We start from the raw sequence: 14958 nt of genomic DNA, 5'->3' as shown, positions 1-14958 counted from the left end.
CTTTTGTGTAATCTTCTTCTGGAGTTGGCTTAGCACTAATACTGTATTCTTTTTAAATGGGATCCTATGCCCCAATGCCATGACTCATGGTCGGCTGGTTTTATCAATTTTAAAATGGTTTATTGAATAAAACCAAAATAAATAAACTAAACTAATCTCTTCCTCTCGGCCGGATAGAGTGATCACGAGGTCCATATTGGTGAACGGCTGGCTACAAACTTGTCGGTATCATGTATGTGGATGGTTGGCATAATTAGCGAACATGGTCTGAATCTTTAGTTTCTTTTATCTCCCTCTTCATCTTTCTTGAATAAATATGCATGTATTTTTCTGTTTTTGTATTGTCTTTTGCTTTCCGGAGGAGAGTTTTCTTTCTGCTACAGTATGCCGGATTTGAACTAAAAGTTGTAGCTGTTATTTTTCTGGCAGGTGTTGTATGACTGCGCAGTGATCAGAGGCTCTCCTAATTGTTGTGTTGTGTTGGTTGATCGCTCACACCAATAACAATATCAAGGCTCAGATCAGCAGTTCGAGCGCAATTGAGGTATCGCTTCATCATATCATAGATAGCCTGGAAGGACAAGATATTCGCACGACTTCCTGCCTTTCGTCATCAAAAGGTAAAATGGAAATAACCCCTGAAATTGTAGTTGGCTTTGATAATGAGGCAAAAGCATTAATTAATCGACTCATACGAGGATCCCAGTTGGAAATTATTCCCATCGTGGGAATGCCTGGACTTGGTAAGACGACTTTGGCTAAAAAAGTTTACAATACTCTTTCTAGTCAGCGCCAATTTCACATCCAACTTTGGTGTACTGTTTCTCAAGCATATAGCGTGAAAGATTTGTTACTTCAACTTTTGTGCTCTGATGGAGAACACTCTAGAAAAAATGAAGAGCTCAGAAATCTAGATGAAGAGGAATTGCTTGATAAGCTCCGTAAAAAGTTGTTGGGAAATAAATATCTCGTTGTTTTTGATGATGTCTGGGATGACAGGGTATGGAATGACTTGAGACTTTCATTCCAAGGTGCCACGAAAGGAAGTAAAATCCTCCTCACAAGTCGAAATTCTAATGTGGCTTCACAGATTGAATATGGCGGGGAACCTCACAATCTTCGCCTACTCACTGATACACTGAGTTGGGAGTTACTGCAGAAGAAGGTGTTTGGAGAAAAGGAATGTCCTGAAGGACTGGTTAAAATTGGGAAGCAAATTGCCAAAAATTGCAAGGGATTACCTTTTTCAGTTGTTATCATTTCTGGAATTCTTGCAACTAAAGAATATGAGCGTTGGGATGAAGTGGCTGTTTATGACACAGATGAGTGCATGAATATATTAGAGCTGAGTTACACGCATCTACCACCGTATTTGAAGCCGTGTCTTCTTTATTTTGGAGCATTTCGAGAAGACCAAGAAATTCAATCCAAGAAACTAATGCAGTTATGGATTGCCGAAGGTTTTGTGCAATGTACAGATGCAAAAAGATTGGAGCATTTAGCAGAAGAATACATGATGGACCTAATTGGCAGAAATTTAGTTATGGTGGCCAAACATAGATCCATAGGTGGAGTCAGAGCTTGCCACATTCATGATTTGTTACATAAGTATTGTATGGTCAAAGCCAAAGAAGAAAATTTTCTACAAGTGCTGCATGGGTATGATGAGCTTTCTACTTTCACTGAGCCCCCAAACCTCTCCAGATTGTCCGTTTGGTCTAAGGTTGAGCATTTTAAGGAGTCGAGGCTATTTTGTCCACAATTATCCACTCTGCTGTTTATTAATCTGATTAGAAATGACTCTGAGTCATTCTTGGCTGATGCCTCCTTTGTCTTCCAAATTTACAAAGGTCTTAGAGTCTTGGATATAGAGCAAATTGTTCTGCGGCACAAGGTTTTTCCAAGCGAGGTAGTATCGCTTGTTGAGCTCAGGTACTTGGCTATGCAAGGTGAGATGAGGGTCATCCCGCCCTCTGTAGCCAAACTCTCAAATTTAGAAACTTTTCGCGTGATATCTGATTACGGTATTGTTTCATTGCCAAATACCTTGTGGAGCATGACCAAGTTGAGGCATCTACATATTGAGGGCTATGATCTAGTATGGTCTTTGCCAAGAGAAAATCTTGAGAACAATTCTGGCTTGCTTAATTTGGACACATTTTCCACCTTAAGAGTTTCTTTGGACCAAAGAGTAGAAAACATACTGAAAAATATTCCAAATGTGCGCCAGCTAAAAATCAAACTCTCCAAGGCAAAGAAATCTACGACTATAGGCTACTGCAACATGAGTGGACTAGAAAGTCTAGAATCACTCGAAGTGTGGGCAACGTCACTGCCACCGGATCGCGTTGAGTTCTCTTTCCCATCGACTTTAAAAAAGCTGGTCCTCATAGGATTGAACCTACCCTGGAGTAAAATTTCATTGATTGAGGAACTGCCCAATCTTGAGGTCCTTAAATTACTCTACCACTCCTTCAAGGGTGAAAGATGGGTCCTGACAGAAGGAGGGTTCCGTAAACTCAGGTTCTTGGATTTGGAAAATTTGGATGTTGTCGAGTGGACAGACACAGATCCTGATGATCATTTCCCCCGTCTTCAGAAGTTGCTGATGTCAGGACTTTCTAAATTGGAACTGATGCCATCTTGTTTAGCGCAGATTTCAGCTCTTGAATTGATTGAATTTCGAAGTTGTAAGGCCTCTGTTAAGGATTTGGTACAGAAAATTGAGGAGGAGCAAAAAGACTGTGGAAATGAAGATCTGAGGATCATCCCCTAGCCAGTGCACAGAATCTTATGGGGCAGCTTCCGCATCAGATGTTGTGAGGTATGTCCCCCTGTCAATGTTGAATTAGGCAGTAGTAGATCGTTCAAATCTTTTCCAAATAGTTATTGGAGCATACTGATAATAAGCATTTAAATTAGATGAGGTAACTCTCAGATAGACAAAGGTAAAAAATTGATCATGCAGTTAGAAAATTTGTTAACTGGAGGAATTTGTGTCAAGAAAAGTAGCTAATGCTTGTTTTATAACCAACATGCACTAAACATGGGATGGTTGCTGTAACATTTGTGATTCAACTCTTCAAATTTTGTGATGCATTGGATAAGATGGGAGAAAATGCCGCGTAATATGTTGCCTTGGCTGCTTTTGGAGAAAATAAGGATTGTCTTTTCCTCTGTAACTTTCTTTATATCAGGTAATGCCTCAAGCAAATTCATCTGGCTAATTGTATTGACCTAAGGATAATCTAGTAGGCCTCATGTAAACAGACATTTTGTGAACCATCAGCTTTTACAAAAGTGGAGATGAACCACATTTTGTTCTGCTGGTTGTAATTCTTAAATTTCTTCCCGTTGTGACCTTAATTCTTTATTTCTTTCTGTCAGAGCAGCATTACAGTGCTGAGCATTGGATTAGTGTTCTCAAAGTAAGTTCCCCAGATTCAAAGCTTTCTGCGGCTACATCAGCAATCGGTCAATTGTTGCCATGGTTTTTGGTGGAGTTGCTCATCTGTGTGGCTTTCAGCACTTGTTAGGTGGTCGATGGTGTTTGTCAGTCTAGGTGGAGTTGCTTGTTAGTGTAATCTCGGATGGGCGATTGGCGCGCCGAGAACCGCACTGGTGTCAAGATTTCGAGCTCGAGCACAAGCAAAGCAAGTAGTACTTATTTCCTCTTGACGAGGAAGAGTAATTCGGTTGAAGGATGCAAAAATTGTTCGGGTAACATTTGCTGCTCAAGTTAGTGATTTTTGTGTCTTTTCTTTTCTTCTGTTGCGTGAATTTGCCTAGCAGGTAGAGTTATGAACGTGACTGTGTGAATGGCATATTTGGAAGACCTGTACTTCATTGTCGACGTGAAATGTGTATGTTGTTTTTTTCTCTTTTTGGGTACCGGACTTCACATCGTGACGCTGGAAGCATGTTCATGATTGCTGAAATCAATGGCCTAGGTGTCGAATCAGACTTTGAAACATTTAGAAGCAAAATTATCTTTCCAAAAGTTTCCTCACGCAATCCAATGAACAACACTTCAACTCCATGGGAGAAGGCCTCAGGCCATGTATCCTCTTCAAAGACAGCACATGAATTAGAACCATGGTCGACATTACTCCTCCGTGACATGATCCTCCGAGATAAGACATGATCCTCCAACAAAGTTTATTGTCGCAACACATGGAACTTGAGGGAAATTTTTGTGAGGTAAACAGGGATGACAGAGAGTAGGGTAAAATCCAATATTCACGAGTAGTCAATCTGATGGTTAATTCGATTAGATGACTGATAGATAATTTATTAATATTTGATATTGATGAGAAATTATCAACAGATAATTCAATAGGATTTGGTAAAAGAATTCTAACAACCCACTACACGATGCACAACATATACATATACATACATATATAGGAATTAGTACCTCTATATATACTAGTAATAGTTCACGTGCTTTGCACGTGATTATAATGTTTTAAAATATATTATTTTTCAGATACTAAAATTTTTTATGAAATTTTGATCATCAACATCATAATATAGTATTGGTATATTATTTATTTTTTTAAACTAGTTACTTTTAAAAATTTTATTAAATGAAAAGAGACAAAAAACATTTCAATATAGTTGATATATCCCTTCAGATTGAATTTGAAATCATGAACCAAACACTTTTTGATTTATAGCTTGAACTCTAACATATCAAATATTGATAATATCATGTTTTACCAAAATTATTGTATGTTGATGACTCTATTGCATATAAACCACAATCATCACAATTTTTTATAAACGAAGAATATAATTAAGTTAGAAAAATAAACATAAATGTAATTTGAATTCTTTGTATTATGTTAATTCTATTTTTGTCAATAATGGAGTATAAGTGATCCATCACGTAAAATTTTTTTGGCTTATACATTCTAACAATTGAAATTTTATAGATAGAGATAGTTGGAGTTTTTCTGTTTTCCTTTTCTTTTATTCATGTTTTTAGCACAATCCAAAGCGAAGCAAGAGCAACAAGTCTACTTTTTGCATATGAACACAATATTTTTGGTTTTAATATTAGTTTTTTTTATGATCATGAAATTGGAATGAGAATTGTGGCTAATTAATAATTTTAATATTAATTTTTTGTATACTTCTGTGTTTTAGTTTTTAATTGCCAACTTTGAATCCATAACTGCTATCATTATTATCAATTATTGGAATGCATTAAATCTGTTTAATTACAACTGTCACCATAAATGAAATTTACTTAATTTTAAAGCTTTTCATTTCATAACCGCTTCCATTATTCACTAATATTGCAATACAATAAATATATGTAATCATTAGAAAAATAAGGGTATTTTGGATATCACCAAAAACAATTTGGATATCATTTTTATTTTATCATTCTTCATTTTATATTTACTCTTATTATAATTTTTATTTTATCATTGGAGATGGTTCTGACTTGATGGATGGATTTGGTTTGTTCAAACCAATACAAATGAAGTATTACTATATTATTGTCAATAACAATGTTTGTCTTCCCTTGGATATCAGTGATTTGGATGTTGTCTTTGGTATTATTTGAATTGTATTCTAACTTTTTAATTCATTTGCTATTTACTTTATGTCACTTTATAAATAGTTTTCAATCTTATTTTAGTTTTTCTTGTTTTGATCGGTTGCTATTAATGATAATAGTGGTTTGTATGGTGCTATCTTAGATTTCTTTTTTCTAGTTTAATACTGCTATTTCAGTTATAAAGGTGTCATCGTTTTTTGTATATTGAAATTTTATTGGGTGCAAATGAAAAATTCTTCATATTGGTAAAAGTGCATAATTGTAAAATTTACTCGTGATATTTGTGTGAAGATATACAGATGAATAAGGGTTTTTCTTGTCATTGTATGTTTCTCCATTTTCTAGAGAATATCTATTTTTTGAAATTGATTTTTTTTTAACAATCTCAACTAATGACTAATGAGAAATTTTTCATGCTTCAATTAAGAAATTTTGATACGTATAATAATAGGAGATGGAGTCCAAGGGTAGGTAAATAGTTTTTAATGAGGAATTTTTAATTATAATTACCAATACCAATAAAATGTAATCAATTGGAGTGTTTTATTTATTTTAATTAGTGCCACTTAAAATGCAATAATTCTAATTAAAAGACATGAGGGTAATTTAGGAATAATGAAAGCTAAGATAAAAAAGTGCTTACACTTGCACTCCCTAATACCAACATTCATACTTTTTATATAGTAATGATATATATATAGGAATTAATATCTCTATAAAACTTGCTCATTCTCTTTAGGAAGCCTATTAAATTTACTCTTCATAAAATGTTCACTTTCTCTATGGCTCTACTCAAGTTTGAAATTCAATATAGTGTGTGGATTTGACATGATGTGTATTGATTTTCGTTTGATAAAAATTAATTCTCTTTTTTTGAGTAGTTCATATTAATGAGTAGAGGATACCCAATAGATAATCCGAACCTGAAATAAAAGGGTTTGATAATGAGAATTAAAACCCATAAAATTACCTGATATAATTTGATTTGGTACGTATCTAGAAGGGAAAACTAGGGCTGCAAACGAATCAAACTCATCGTACGAGGCTCAAGTTCGAGAGCTAACCAAGTCAAAGGCGAACTCGAATTCGAGTTCAAAAATACTAAAATCATTAGTTTGCGAGCCAACTCGAGCTCGATTATATATATATATATATATATATATATATATATATATATATATATATATTAATAGTAAAATTATATATATTTTTAATATTTTATTATTTATTTAAAAATTATTATTTTATTTATTTTTTAAAAATAAAAATTTATTTTTATTTTTTTTTAAACTCGAGCTCTACTTCGAGCTCGAACTTTATATTTTGATTTTGTCGAGTTCGAGTTCGAGTTTCATAAATCTAAATTAAAATTCGGATCGATTAGATCAAAATTCGATTCAATTCGTTGTACGTCTATTTTAAAAAATAATAAATAAATAAAACCCCAATCTAGAAGTACGAAAGTACCAAAGAGAGCAAAAACTGGCTAGTCAATCGCCAACCTGCATGGTACGGAGTCGTTGCCCTGTCTTTGTCATATCGTCATATATGACGTCATCGCCGCTCCAGTCCAACTTAATAGACTTTATTAATTATTACGACGTTATCACCATGGCCTATGAGTCCTTTAGCCAACGGACGAGCGCATCTTTACATTGTCCAAGAAAACGACTCGTCATTCTCTTAATTCTCGAAGTTGCGTTTCTTGCCCTCTTTCTCTTCAGTCTGTAGTACTGATACAATCGAACGACTAAAGACCCAAAAGAAACTTAAATAGTGATTAAGCAGAAGAGAATTCTATTATAGCCCATAATCTTCTTCTTCTCTGATGAATTATTTATTTACAAGATCAAAGAGACATGGTGAAAAGGACTCACTCAACAGCTCATATTCGTTTTGGAACGTCCTTCATTCTTCTCTCTGTATCTTGATCTAGACATTGTTTGTGGCATGCATTTGTTTTCAACGTACGGTAATATGTTTCTTGTCCTCAAATTCTTCCTGCTGGTCGAATAAGCTAATGATGAGTTGATTAAACTCTTTAATAAAATAAGAAGTATACTGTTTACCATCGAGGGGATTGTAGTCTCGGATAATTAAAGTTGAGATCCTAAAATTTAAAGATTTTGAGTTTTCATCCCTTCCCCCCCTCCCTTTTCTCCTCCCTTATTTTTTAAATCTTACCCCTAACCTGTTAGGGGAAAAAAATTACATTATTTATTCGAGTACCTAATAATTTCTTTTTGCTCAGTAAACATGAGTCCTCTAAGGCATAAAATTACTATGTTGATTTGATCCTAATTTGGACTGAGTAGGATCAAATCAAGAATATTTATGTGAGCATTATATTATATCTTAAAGAGTGCCAAAATTCACATCTCGTCATTTTTAATTAATGTAGCGATCAAGGAATAAGGGTGTGGATTAAAATGCATGGTGTCAAGTGACCTCTGCCTTACATCTTATTAGTTAAATAAATTCTCTTAATACAGTAAATAAATGAAGATAATCATCTAAGCCAATTCACCTCATAAAGGTTATAATATCAATGTCCATTTCAGTTTTGATTTTGATATTGATGGCAGTATCCTTCAAGCATACCTATGAGTAGGAAGGGTACAGTGATCAAACTTATGTAGTTTAGTAATTAAAGGTGAGATCCCCCAGCTTAACTACTAATTACATGCGGTTGCATATCAGTTCGAATCCTGCTATGCTAAAACTGTTGTGTATTCTTGGGTCTGCACAGTCGGAAAAACTGGAACACCCATTGTATTGATAGAAAAAAAAGAAAGAGGGATTAGTCTGGCAAACAGCCCCTGTGTTGACGAAATAAAAAAAGATTATTCTAGCAAGACTAGAAAACCCCATGTGTTGACAAAGAAAAAAATAAAAAGTACTTAAAATTCTTGGGTCTGTATAGTCGACAAAACTGGAACACCTACTGTATTGATAGAAGAAAAAAAAAGACGATTAGTCTGACAAACAGCCCCTGTGTTGATGAAATAAAAAAAGATTATTCTACCAAGATTAGAATAAAAAAAAAAAAAAGTGACTAAAATTGAGACTTCAGAAAATAGAGGTCCTATGTTCAATTCCTCCCTTCCTGCTTTCCTCCACCTTGCTCCTTCAAATTCCACCGCTCTCCTGCTACTTATATATATATATATAACAGAACAACTGTGCATTAGTGAAATTAATACGAGTGGTATTTTATTTATTTATTTTTTTTTGAAATGTACTTAGCAAATTCAGTGGTATTTGTGTTTTGAAAGACGCTTGGTGAATTCATGGAAATGCACATACAGACGTACCTTTCAAGTTCATCTTGCAAAATGCTAATTACTAGTATTTAGATAAAGGTCAGCTGAACTTACAAAAGCGAGAGGAGAGGTAGAAATTTCATCATTTGAAACCCTCTCCTTCTTTAATTTCTTCACTTCAATTACTTCTCATCGAATAGAACGCCCTCTGTCTTCATCCTTCGAAAGTACAAACTTTAAGTAATAAAATACTCTTTGAACATAAACATTTACTTGGACTGTAGGTTGGAGGTTTAAATCCCACCTGCAGCAAAAAAAATCTAAGAATTATGTCAAAACACTCATTTGATCTAATAAGATCTGTGTACCTACTAATAGATTCTCCTTCCCTGTAGTTTAGCATAGATAGATTATATAATAGTCGTCATCTCTAGAAAAAAAAAAAAAACATTTTATACTAGTTACATTATCGTAAATGTGAACTATATGCCGAATTAATTCGTCACTAATTTGTCAAGCAACCAGACATATTTATTTTCAACTTTCTGTTAATCACGAACAAAAGTACAAACTACAGTAGCTTCGTGCAACGTGTAAACCAGAAAGAGAGCCAAAGAAAAAAAAAATTTTGGGTAAGAAAAAGAAAGAACAAGATGGCTGCCGTTTGTCATGAATTGTCCACACCACCAAGAAAACGCTGGCGAACCTATTTGGAAGGTGAGTTTTTTAGGTGTTTGTCTAAAATTTTACTATAGTTTACTGTAAAAGTTTTTAAAAATATTTTTGAAGTATGTTTTTTTTTGAATATTTTGAAGTGTTAAAAACTGTGAAATTTTTTTTGAAATTATTATAACTAAAATTTTTAAAAAACTTATAACGATAAACTTAGCAAAAAACTTGGCTTCCAAACATGAATATACTAGGAAACATCCAGTCCGTGATAAGACTCTGCCGTTCATCTTTGGACTTGGACTATTGTGACCTCTCAATGAATTAGAGCAACAAACTTACTGTTGACGCAAATGCCTTCACACAGCTACTTCAACACTTCCATTTTCCTACATCTATAAGAAGCAGTGCAGAAAACCCACAAGGAAGTGAAGAGATATGGAAATCCTATATAGCTTAGTTGCAGTATTATCTGCTTCTTTTCTTGTCATATTGTCATGGAGAATCTTAAACTGGGCTTGGTTCAAGCCGAAGAAGCTGGAGAAATGCCTCAGACAACAGGGTTTGAGGGGAAACTCTTACAATCTTGTGTTTGGAGACATGAAAGAGACTGTCAGGATGATCCAAGAAGCCAAGTCCAAACCCATCAACTTTACCAATGATATTGTCTCCAGAGTCATGCCGTTCATTGATAAAACCATCAAAACTTATGGTATGTTTTACTTGTAAATACAGCTATTTAAAGTTTATACTCATTTTATCTTGAATTACGTGCTTTTCATTATCCAAGTATTAATTGGTTATACATGGTTTGGTATCTGATAAGCTAGTGTATTTATGTTTTTCTCTCGAAGTACTAGTGAGTTATCCTAATTGATTGATGATCCGCAAACAACTGATTATCGAGGACTTTTTCTTTTCTGAAAATGTGGTGAAACATGTCCGTTTTGCACCTTGAAGGCCAATTTTATCTTTAGTAAATGGTTATGCTTCTTGATTAGTCTTCACTGTCATGTTTGGATTTGCCATGTAGGTGAAAATTCCTACACATGGGCTGGACCAATGCCTGCAGTCCTGCTCATGTACCCTGAACATATAAAGGAGGTCATGAACAAAAGTTTCAATTATCTGAAGCCTCCTGGTAATCCACTAACTAAGCTACTTGCTACGGGACTTGCTAACTATGAAACTGATAAATGGTCCAAACACAGGAAGCTGATTAGTCCTGCTTTCCATCTAGAGAAAGTGAAGGTATTTTCTACTTTATCTAGTCGGTCTAAAAAAAAACCATATACTTTTTGAGATTTCAGGATGCTACTGTTAAGGCTGTTTATTATGAGTTCAAGAATTGAAACAGTATTAAGTCTCTGTTTAAGATAAACATACTATTTGACCAAGGCTAATTAGCTTTCTTCTAATTGTTACTTCTAGTTTATGCTCCCGGCATTTCGTTTGAGTTGTTTTGAGATGGTGAGCAAATGGGAACAATTAGTCTCGGAAAAGGAATCCTGTGAATTGGATGTGTGGCCTGAGCTTCAAGCTTTAACAAGTGATGTAATTTCAAGAACAGCATTTGGAAGCAACTATGAAGAAGGACAGAAGATTTTTGAACTTCAGAAAGAACAGGCTGAGTTGATCTTGCTAGCTGCGCAATCACCTTATGTTCCGGGATGGAGGTACATTATCAGTGTTTAAATCTTTTATTTTGGTCGGTGTATCTCTTGATTTATTGTCTGTTTTTGAACAGGTTTGTGCCGACTAAGAGGAACAAAAGAATGAAGGGAATTGCGAAGGAGGTTCGGTCATTAGTGATGGATATGATAAATAACAGAGTGAAGGCAATGAAAGCGGGGGAAGCTAAGAATGATGACTTATTGGATATACTATTAGAGTCCAATTTCAAGGAGATTCAACAACATGGAGATAAGAAATTTGGAATGACTTTAGATGAAGTCATTGAAGAGTGCAAGTTGTTCTATTTTGCTGGACAGGAGACAACCTCATCCTTGTTGGTCTGGACTTTGATTCTGCTGAGTAAGCATCAAGACTGGCAGGATCGTGCCAGAGATGAGGTTCAGCAGGTTTTTGGCAGCAAGAAACCGGAGTTTGAAGACTTAAATCACTTGAAAGTTGTAAGTTTGTTACACAAAATTGAAATCCTTTGTTTCGATTACAGTTTTTCTGTTTCTCATATTATAATAAGAATGTTAATCTCTATCTTTGATGCATCACTACCTTTTTTGATAGATCACAATGATTTTGAACGAGGTTCTGAGGCTATATCCACCAGGTGTAATGCTTGGTCGAATGACTACTGAAACAACCAAATTAGGGGAACTAACTTTACCAGCTGGAGTGCAGCTCCTGTTGCCTGCAATCCTTCTGCATCACGACAGTAAGATATGGGGTGATGATGCAAAAGAATTCAAACCAGAGAGATTTAGTGAAGGAATTTTAAAGGCAACTAAAGGGCAGCTGACTTATTTTCCATTTGGTTGGGGACCCCGGATCTGCATTGGACAGAATTTTGCGATGGTAGAATCAAAGTTGGCATTAGCTATGATCTTGCAGCGCTTCTCTTTCGAGCTTTCTCCTCTGTATGCGCATGCTCCTCACACAATCATCACTCTCCAACCCCAGCACGGTGCTCAGCTGATTTTGCGCAAACTCTAGTGTACAACAAGATACAATAAATTTATCCATGATGTGAGAATAATGACTTCAGGACATGTTTTGTGTTGTATTATGTAGGTCCAAGAACTGTGTGGACGATAAATCTAGGCTTGCATTAAGGACGAGGCTTTGACATTGCAGCTCAGGGATTGTTTAATTCTTATTGCGGTGTTATTAAACTACTTTAAAATGTTAAGTACATAGATCCATAGGTGGAGTCAGAGCTTGCTACATTCATGATTTGTTACATAAGTATTGTATGGTCAAAGCCAAAGAAGAAAATTTTCTACAAGTGCTGCATGGGTATGATGAGCTTTCTACTTTCACTGAGCCTCCAAACCTCTCCAGATTGTCCATTTGGTCTAAGGTTGAGCATTTTAAGGAGTCGAGGCTATTTTGTCCACAATTATCCACTCTGCTATTTATTAATCTGTTTAGAAATGACTCTGAGTCATTCTTGGCTGATGCCTCCTTTGTCTTCCAAATTTACAAAGGTCTTAGAGTCTTGGATATGGAGCAAATTGTTCTGCGGCACAAGGTTTTTCCAAGCGAGGTAGTATCGCTTGTTGAGCTGCGGTACTTGGCTATGCAAGGTGAGATGAGGGTCATCCCGCCCTCTGTAGCCAAACTCTCAAATTTAGAAACTTTTCGCGTGATATCTGATTACGGTATTGTTTCATTGCCAAATACCTTGTGGAGCATGACCAAGTTGAGGCATCTACATATTGAGGGCTATGATGTCGTATGGTCTTTGCCAAGAGAAAATCTTGAGAACAATTCTGGCTTGCTTAATTTGGACACATTTTCCACCTTAAGAGTTTCTTTGGACCAAAGAGTGGAAAACATACTGAAAAATATTCCAAATGTGCGCCAGCTAAAAATCAAACTCTCGAAGGCAAAGAAATCTACGACTATAGGCTACTGCAACATGAGTGGACTAGAAAGTCTAGAATCACTCGAAGTGTGGGCAACGTCACTGCCACCGGATCACGTTGAGTTCTCTTTCCCATCGACCTTAAAAAAACTGGTCCTCATAGGATTGAACCTACCCTGGAGTAAAATTTCATTGATTGAGGAACTGCCCAATCTTGAGGTCCTTAAATTACTCTACGACTCCTTCAAGGGTGAAAGATGGGTCCTGACAGAGGGAGGGTTCCGTAAACTCAGGTTCTTGGCTTTGGAAAATTTGGATGTTGTCGAGTGGACAGACACAGATCCTGATGATCATTTCCCCCGTCTTGAGAAGTTACTGTTATCAGGACTTTCCAAATTGGAACTGATGCCATCTTGTTTAGAGCAGATTTCAGCTCTTGAATTGATTGAATTTCGAAGTTGTAAGGCCTCTGTTAAGGATTTGGTACAGAAAATTGAGGAGGAGCAAAAGGACTGTGGAAATGAAGATCTGAGGATCATCCCCTAGCCAGTGCACAGAATCTTTTGGGGCCAGCTTCCGCATCAGATGTTGTGAGGTATGTCCCCCTGTCAATGTTGAATTAGGCAGTAGTAGATTATTTAAATCTTTTCCAAATAGTTATTGGAGCATGCTGATAATAAGCATTTAAATTAGATGAGGTAACTCTCAGATAGACATAGGTAAAAAATTGATCATGCAGTTAGGAAATTTGTTGACTGGAGGTATTTGTGTTAAGAAAAGTAGCTAATGCTTGTTTTATAACCAACATGCACTAAACATGGGATGGTTGCTGTAACATTTGTGATTCAACTCTTCAAATTTTGTGATGCATTGGATAAGATGGGAGAAAATGAGGCGTAATATGTTGCCTTGGCTGCTTTTGGAGAAAATAAGGATTGTCTTTTCCTCTGTAACTCTCTTTCTATTAGGTAATGCCTCGAGCAAATTCATCTGGCTAATTGTATTGACATAATGATAATCTAGTAGGCCTCGTGTAAACAGACATTTTGTTCTGCTGGTTGTAATTCTTAAATTTCTTCGCGTCGTGACCTTAATTCTTTATTGCTTTCTGTTAGAGCAGCATTACGGTGTTGAGCATTGGATAAGTGTTCTCAAAGTAAGTTCCTCAGATTCAAAGCTTTCTGCGGCTACTTCAGCAATCAGTCAGCTGTTGCTATGGTTTTTGGTGGAGTTGCTCATCTGTGTGGCTTTCAGCGCTTGTTAGGTGGTCGATGGTGTTTGTCAGTCTAGGTATGTTTGGCGGAGTTGCTTGTTAGTGTAATCTCGGACGGGCGATGGGCGTGCCGAGAACCGCACTGGTGTCAAGATTTCGAGCACAAGCAAAGCAAGTACTACTTATTTCCTCTTGACAAGGAAGAGTAATTCGGTTGAAAGATGCAAAAATTGTTCGGGTAACATTTGCTGCTGAAGTTAGTGATTTTTGTGTCTTTTCTTTTCTTCTGTTGTGTGAAGTTGCCTAGCAGGTAGAGTTATGAACGTGACTCTGTGAAAGACATATTTGGAAGACCTGTACTTCATTGTCGACATGAAAGAATGAGTATACTGTTTTTTTTTTTTTTTTGGGTACCGGACTTCACATTGTGACGCTGAAAGCATGTTCATGATTGGTGAAATCAACGGCCTAGGTGTCGAATCGGAGTATGAAACATTTAGAAGCATAATTATCTTTCCAAAAGTTTCCTCACTCAATCCAATGAACAACAGTTCAACACCACGGGAGAAGGCCTCAGGCCATGTATCCTCTTCAAAGATAGCACATGAATTAGAACCGTGGTCGACATTACTCCTCCGAGATAAGACATAATCCTCCAACAAAGTTTATTGTCGCAACACATGGAACTTCAGTG

The 14958-nt window shown here is 36.0% G+C and overlaps 3 protein-coding genes across 6 annotated transcripts; all 3 read left to right on the top strand.

The window, feature by feature from the left end:
- The first annotated feature begins 110 nt into the window (after positions 1 to 110).
- LOC113743654 (putative late blight resistance protein homolog R1B-16) lies at positions 111 to 3885 on the top strand. Of its 2 annotated transcripts, none has more exons than XM_027271700.2 (3): positions 111 to 265; positions 430 to 2824; positions 3388 to 3885. In XM_027271700.2, exon 2 carries the CDS (start codon positions 626 to 628, stop codon positions 2774 to 2776), a length of 2151 nt encoding a protein of 716 aa, XP_027127501.2. In that variant the 5' UTR covers positions 111 to 265; positions 430 to 625; the 3' UTR covers positions 2777 to 2824; positions 3388 to 3885. The 2 variants fall into 2 exon arrangements, with proteins under 2 accessions (XP_027127501.2, XP_027127499.2); XM_027271698.2 differs by having other exon boundaries at positions 114 to 265; positions 3393 to 3885.
- A 5890-nt stretch (positions 3886 to 9775) lies between these two features.
- On the top strand, positions 9776 to 12469 carry LOC113743656 (cytochrome P450 CYP72A219-like). 2 transcript variants are annotated; one of them, XM_027271704.2, is made up of 5 exons: positions 9776 to 10216; positions 10538 to 10755; positions 10936 to 11180; positions 11252 to 11636; positions 11752 to 12469. In XM_027271704.2, exons 1-5 carry the CDS (start codon positions 9943 to 9945, stop codon positions 12175 to 12177), a joined length of 1548 nt encoding a protein of 515 aa, XP_027127505.2. In that variant the 5' UTR covers positions 9776 to 9942; the 3' UTR covers positions 12178 to 12469. The 2 variants fall into 2 exon arrangements, with proteins under 2 accessions (XP_027127505.2, XP_071905026.1); XM_072048925.1 differs by lacking the exon at positions 9776 to 10216 and having other exon boundaries at positions 10538 to 10645; positions 10716 to 10755.
- LOC140004385 (putative late blight resistance protein homolog R1B-16) lies at positions 12437 to 14665 on the top strand. 2 transcript variants are annotated; one of them, XM_072048926.1, is made up of 2 exons: positions 12437 to 13646; positions 14172 to 14665. In XM_072048926.1, the coding sequence occupies exon 1, from the start codon at positions 12437 to 12439 to the stop codon at positions 13595 to 13597; it is 1161 nt and encodes a 386-aa protein (XP_071905027.1). In that variant the 3' UTR covers positions 13598 to 13646; positions 14172 to 14665. The 2 variants fall into 2 exon arrangements, with proteins under 2 accessions (XP_071905027.1, XP_071905028.1); XM_072048927.1 differs by having other exon boundaries at positions 13931 to 14665.
- Positions 14666 to 14958: the final 293 nt, after the last annotated feature.

The sequence above is a fragment of the Coffea arabica genome, chromosome 5e, assembly GCF_036785885.1.
Source record: "Coffea arabica cultivar ET-39 chromosome 5e, Coffea Arabica ET-39 HiFi, whole genome shotgun sequence".
In the NCBI taxonomy this organism is placed as follows: domain Eukaryota; kingdom Viridiplantae; phylum Streptophyta; class Magnoliopsida; order Gentianales; family Rubiaceae; genus Coffea; species Coffea arabica.
Note: the sequence above shows the minus strand (reverse complement) of the source record. Positions and strands in the feature narration are given on the sequence as shown.

Coding starts and splice junctions, on each gene's coding strand:
- LOC113743654 (XM_027271700.2), top strand. CDS start 626: ATGGAAATAACCCCTGAAATTGTAGTTGGCTTTGATAATGAGGCAAAA.
- LOC113743656 (XM_027271704.2), top strand. CDS start 9,943: ATGGAAATCCTATATAGCTTAGTTGCAGTATTATCTGCTTCTTTTCTT. Junction 10,756..10,935: donor TCCATCTAGAGAAAGTGAAG/GTATTTTCTACT, acceptor TGTTACTTCTAG/TTTATGCTCCCGGCATTTCG. Junction 11,637..11,751: donor ACTTAAATCACTTGAAAGTT/GTAAGTTTGTTA, acceptor CTTTTTTGATAG/ATCACAATGATTTTGAACGA.
- LOC140004385 (XM_072048926.1), top strand. CDS start 12,437: ATGGTCAAAGCCAAAGAAGAAAATTTTCTACAAGTGCTGCATGGGTAT.